The sequence below is a fragment of the Mandrillus leucophaeus genome, unplaced genomic scaffold (genome assembly GCF_000951045.1).
Source record: "Mandrillus leucophaeus isolate KB7577 unplaced genomic scaffold, Mleu.le_1.0 Scaffold159, whole genome shotgun sequence".
In the NCBI taxonomy this organism is placed as follows: domain Eukaryota; kingdom Metazoa; phylum Chordata; class Mammalia; order Primates; family Cercopithecidae; genus Mandrillus; species Mandrillus leucophaeus.
The window spans coordinates 3,345,276-3,351,275 of NW_012101576.1; the positions used below are offsets into that span (position 1 = coordinate 3,345,276).

Below are 6,000 nucleotides of genomic sequence, written 5' to 3' on the forward strand. Positions count from 1 at the left end.
GGTACACAGAGGGCAGGTCCATCCCTGGGGCCCTTCTTTGTTGATTACTCCTGATGGCTGATGGTCCCCCTCCCAGGTCCACGATGTCTGCGTCTGCCAGCACAACACTGCCGGTCCAAATTGTGAACGCTGTGCGCCCTTCTACAACAACCGGCCCTGGAGGCCTGCAGAGGGCCGGGACACCCATGAATGCCAAAGTAGGAGCTTTGGATCACCCCTTCCCTGTAGGGTCTGGGTCAAGTGCTGGCCCCTCTAGGCCTCAGTGACCTCACCTGGGACACAGGGGGATCCAGTCTTTCTTATGTAAATCTAAACTGAATTGCACTGTTACAATTCAAGCTCTCCTGTCTCTGTGAGGATGGAGAGAGTATTTGGGTGACATCCTCCCACCATCCCCTGCCTTCTCCTCAGACAGACCTGGAGGGACCATGACTTGGCTGATGCTTCTGATTCCATGTGACTTTCATGGTATCTCCAGAGCCTGCTTCTTCTGGCCTCTCCAGTTGCTTTACCCTGTTTAGGACATATCTGGTTTTCTGTTGTCATTTTTCCTAATTCAAATGGCTCCCTAGAATCAGGGACTTTGTTTACATAAATGAGGAAAGCAGAGATTCTCATCCCGGAGACAGGCAGTGACCCAAGAGGAGACCAATGTTGGCAGTGGGAGGGTTGGGGATAGAGCATTCAAAGGGCTCTTGCTTTGGCCCAACATGGCCACTGTTCTTGGGTTTATCCCAACAGTAGGAATCAGGAGAATCAGTTCTTATTCTCCTCTGCTTTCTTATTGGTCATGTAACCTTAAATAAATTATACAAACCTCCCTTGGGCTCAGTTTCCCCACTTCCCTGCCTTGATCATCTTGCAGAGTTGTTACAGATGCCAATGAGCTTTTGTGGAGCACGCTTTGTAGACAGCAAAGGCGGGGGTCAGATGTCAGCCCTGGGACTCTCTTTTTCCAGGGTGCGACTGCAATGGGCACTCAGAGACATGTCACTTTGACCCCGCTGTGTTTGCCGCCAGCCAGGGGGCATATGGAGGTGTGTGTGACAATTGCCGGGACCACACCGAAGGCAAGAACTGTGAGCGGTGTCAGCTGCACTATTTCCGGAACCGGCGCCCGGGAGCTTCCATTCAGGAGACGTGTATCCGTGAGTAGAGGCTCTGGAGACCCAGAATGTCATTTGTCTGTTACTCCCCATCTGCTCTGGGTGCAATAGATCACATGTTTCTGGGTACACCAAGGCCCTCATGGAGCATGAAAACTTGACTGTGAGTCAGGATTTGTGGGAGATTATTTTAATTTAGCAGAGTATTACTAAGCAAGTCACTTAACCTCTCTGGACCATCAAGCAGACAATCCATCAATAGATGGGCTTTATTTGGGGCATAGGAAAGAAAAAAGTAAACATAAGATACAGTTTCTGCCATCAGGGAACACACACACTGTTTGGTGATATAAACTATACACTTGTGAAGAAGGATGAAAGCACCTTTTCCATATGTATATTATCACCTTTACCATGTTGTAATGAGGTTTGTGATTTAATTTCCTGTTTCTCCTAACATTGAGAACTCCTCCATGGCAAGGATTATTTCTCACATCCTCTGGCCCTAGCACACTGACTGGAAAATCACTGATGCTCAGGGAGCGTTTGTGAATGTAATGGGAGACAACAGGCAGAGGCAGGCGACTTCATATAGGAGAGGGCCTGGACTGAAGCAATCTGATTCGGGCAGGTTTAGTCAGAAAAGACTTTCTGGATGAAGGGGTCTTACATTTTGAAAGGTCTGAAAGAAGTCAGGGAATGGGGGTTGGGGAAAGCCGAATCACTTTCTGTTGATGTTTGTTGCCGGGAAGAGTGAGACAGAACTGAGTTTGATCCCTGGTTCTTGCGTGAACTTTCAATGAGAACTTGAATCAGTTATTTGACATATCTGAGCCTCAGTTTCCTCCTCTGTACAATGAGAATAATAATCTCCAGGATTACCATGAAGATTCCATGAGGCAACATGTGAGAGTGCCCAGTTCAGTGGTTGGCAAGAGTAGTTGCTCAGTAAGTAATGACAACAAAACGCCTTCTATAGTATTTAGCATATGCCAATATGCTCCCCTTGCTTTATGTTTACCCATTTCTTTCTCTCTCTCTCTCTTTTTTTTTTTTTTTTTTTGAGATGGAGTTTCGCTCTTGTTGCCCAGGCTGGAGTGCAATGGCACAATCTCAGCTCACTGCAACCTCCACCTCCCAGGTTCAAGTGATTCTTCTGCCTCAGCCTCCTGGTAGCTGGGATTACAGGCATGCGCCCCTGTGCCTGGCTAATTTTGTATTTTTAGTAGAGACAGGGTTTCACCATGTTGGTCAGGTTGGTCTTGAACTCCTGACCTCAGGTGATCCATCCGCCTTGGCCTCCCAAAGTGCTGGGATTACAAGCATGAGCCACTGCGCCCGGCCATTCACTCATTTATTTCTCACAAGAAGCCTATGAAGGCTGTATCATTATTTTTATTTTACAGACGAGGAAATTGAGGCATGGAGGGATTAAGTAACTTGACTAAGGCTATGAAATTGAAAGCCAGTGGTGGAACAAGGATTTGAACCAGGCAGCCTGGCTCCTGGAATCTGCTCTGAACTCTACTTTTCTTTGTTCCTACTGCGGTGACTGCTGTTGTCTCTCAGCCTGCGAGTGTGATCCGGATGGGGCAGTGCCAGGGGCTCCCTGTGACCCAGTAACCGGGCAGTGTGTGTGCAAGGAGCATGTGCAGGGAGAGCGCTGTGACCTATGCAAGCCGGGCTTCACTGGACTCACCTACGCCAACCCGCAGGGCTGCCACCGTGAGTAGGGGGCGCGGCCCAGCACGACATGGGGCAGGTTGCATGGGGCCACCAGACCCATGGCTTGCCCTGCTCACTGTGCTGTCTTCAGAGGAAATCCCACTGCAGGGTAGACAGAGGGGGTGTGCCCAGGCCTTTGCCAGGAGTCCGGACTTCTTGGCCTCTTATCCAGCACCAGCTGCTGTGCTACTGGCTTCCAGCAGGTGGCAGCAGAGGTCCGAGTTGGAAGGTGGGAGTGAGAGCCAGATGGAGGGTGGGCAGGCAGGCGGCTGAGCTGCCAGGTTGCTGGAACTGGTGGGACAGCGCAGGGGTACTGTGAGTCAGCCATGTCATCTGCAGGGAATGGCCTTGCCTAGTTCTTTTCCCAGGTGGGGCCCCTCCCTGGATGTGTGTCCTCTGGGGGTGAGTTTTTCATGGAGCGTCTGCCTGAGCTCAGCAGCTCTCCTCCTGCAGGCTGTGACTGCAACATCCTGGGGTCCCGGAGGGACGTGCTGTGTGACGAGGAGAGTGGGCGCTGCCTGTGTCTGCCCAACGTGGTGGGCCCCAAGTGTGACCAGTGCGCTCCCTACCACTGGAAGCTGGCCAGTGGCCAGGGCTGTGAACCGTGTGCCTGCGACCCACACAACTCCCTCAGCCCCCACTGCAACCAGGTACAAAGTGAGGGTGGCCTGGGGGCCCCTCAGTGGGAGAGGGGTCCTGAGCACCAGCCTTTCTGCTGCCCCTCCATGCTGCCTTTCTGGGCCTCTCCCCTGTCAGACCGGGCATCTTCTGTCCCCATTCTCCTTTGGGGAAGTCACCAGATGCTCCTCCCTCTGTGGCTCTTGGCCGTCAGTGATACCATATGCAGCACACCTTCTGAAGGGCCCACGCTGGGCCTTGACTTCAAGGCTCATCTCTGAGTGGGAGCCCTTGCTTTGTGGGCACAGCAGCTCTGGAGGTGGCCACGAGCCCTGGATTCTACCTGTGGACCAGAAATCTAGGACACGGTCCCTGATACCAGGGTAAGGCAGAGGCTATGAGGCAGGGTCCACTGACGCTGCTCTCTCCACACAGTTCACAGGGCAGTGCCCCTGTCGGGAAGGCTTTGGTGGCCTGACGTGCAGCGCTGCAGCCATCCGCCAGTGTCCAGACCGGACCTATGGAGACGCAGCTACAGGATGCCGAGGTGCGTGCTCAAGGCCTGGGGGATGCTGAGGCTGTGGGGTCCAAGCACGCGGTTGGGCACGTGATGGGGGCGTGTAGGTCTACAGCAGGGCAGAACGTCTCGTATTGATGCACGTGGTGTGGGCCTGGGCAGCCCTGTGAGTGCACACACTCTGGCCCATTGGTGTGGCCTCTAAGCCCCTGAGGCAGGCCTATGCCCTGCTGTCCCTGAGTCCCGGTGACATGCCAGTTGCTTTGCTCCCCACTTCCCTGAGAGAGAGCATTTCCCAGAGGCCATCTCCAAGGCAGCAGCAAGGATGGTAGGCTGTCTCTTCATTCTTCATAGATGGAGGAAGTGAGTCCTGAGGGCCGAAGGGTGTCATTTCCCAGGGAGTCAGTTTGATGTCACCATAGGAGCACAGGCCTTGGAGTGTACAGACAAGATTCTGGTCCCAGCTCTGCCCCTGCCTCACTGAGTGACTTTGAGGGAGCTGCTTCCCCTCTTTAGACTCGGTTTCCTCCTTTGAGAAAGAGGCGTGCTGTACTTAACCTCTCTGTCCCTCAGAGAGGGACATCTAGAAAAAGTGGGGAAACAAGAGTGCTAATCCTGAGAGTGGTGTGAAGATCAAATGAGTTAATGTGTGTTTGTGACTTTAAATGGTGCCTGGCACATGGTAGGTGCTAAGTAAGCATTTGCTTTCACTGCAGCTGTTACCATGGTTTTTATTCTGGCTGTGACTTCTGTTATTCTAAGTCATGTAGAAAGAGCCTCAGGTCAGACCTGCTCTTCAGGGCTCTCCCTGACAGCTGCTTCTGTCTCCCTGACCCCTGTCTCTGACTGTCATTTTTCTTGGCCCTAGCCTGTGACTGTGATTTCCGGGGAACAGAGGGCCCAGGCTGCGACAAGGCATCGGGCCGCTGCCTCTGCCGCGCTGGCTTGACTGGGCCCCGCTGTGACCAGTGCCAGCGAGGCTACTGCAACCGCTACCCGGTGTGTGTGGCCTGCCACCCTTGCTTCCAGACCTATGATGCGGACCTCCGGGAGCAGGCCCTGCGCCTTGGTAGCCTCCGCAATGCCACCGCCAGCCTGTGGTCAGGGCCAGGGCTGGAGGACCGTGGCCTGGCCTCTCGGATCCTAGATGCAAAGAGTAAGATTGAGCAGATCCGAGCAGTTCTCAGCAGCGCCGCAGTCACAGAGCAGGAGGTGGCTCAGGTGGCCAGTGCCATCCTCTCCCTCAGGTAATTCCCTTTCCCTGCCAAGCATTTGGAAGAATTATGCTCCGGGGTTCCTGTACGGGGCACACTGGTCCTTCCTTACATTTGTACAGCGCATTACAGTTTAAAGGCATTTTCACAGTGCTCTCTCTTTCAACCATTACAACAGTCCTGTGAGGTTGGTGTGGTTTTGCAGATGAGAAAACAGGCACAGATAGGTGATGTGACAGAGCCATATGGCCCCCGAAGGGCAGAGCTGGGACTCAGAACACAGCCCAGGAGCCCAAGCCCAGCGTTCTTTTAAGTGCCCGGTGCTGCCTGTGGGAGGGAGTCAGCTCTGGATTAGTCACCCTGGCAGAGGGCATCCGAGAGGCAGGGGCTCCAAAAATAACCCGCGTGTGGCTTTGGAATGGAAGTGGTCCCGCCCACACCCCCATCCCACCAGCAGAGGTGCCTTCTTAGTGAGATTCAGTTCTGGAAGCTTCTATAGTTAGTTGGCATTCCCTGAGCACTGGCTTTCTGATGGTGCACAGAGCCATCCAGGTGTGTGAGTGGGGGGGAGGGAAAAGGCAGCCTAAGAAGAATGAAAATGGAGGCTTCGTGACTCACGATGTGCTAGAGCCTCTGGCTGGGTGCTCCAGCAGAGGAAGTCAAGCAAATATTGGGAACCTTCCTTCCTTCCTCCCTTCCTTCCTTCCTCCTTTCCTTCCTTCCTTCCTTTTTCCCTTCCTTCCTTCCTTCCTTTTTCCCTTCCTTCCTTCCTTCCTCCCTTCCTTCCTTCCTTTTTTCCTTCCTTCTTTCCTTCCTTTTT

At 53.4% G+C, this 6,000-nt stretch overlaps 1 protein-coding gene across 3 annotated transcripts in view; it reads left to right on the top strand.

The window, feature by feature from the left end:
* LAMB3 (laminin, beta 3) overlaps positions 1-6,000 on the top strand; it is a 48,175-nt gene that overhangs the window by 21,388 nt on the left and 20,787 nt on the right. For all 3 annotated transcript variants that reach the window (XM_011975829.1, XM_011975830.1, XM_011975831.1), the window contains exons 9-14: positions 77-197; positions 960-1,148; positions 2,676-2,831; positions 3,285-3,481; positions 3,885-3,996; positions 4,835-5,213. In XM_011975829.1, coding sequence (XP_011831219.1) covers positions 77-197; positions 960-1,148; positions 2,676-2,831; positions 3,285-3,481; positions 3,885-3,996; positions 4,835-5,213 — 1,154 coding nt within the window. The remainder of the gene's footprint in view (positions 1-76; positions 198-959; positions 1,149-2,675; positions 2,832-3,284; positions 3,482-3,884; positions 3,997-4,834; positions 5,214-6,000) is intronic.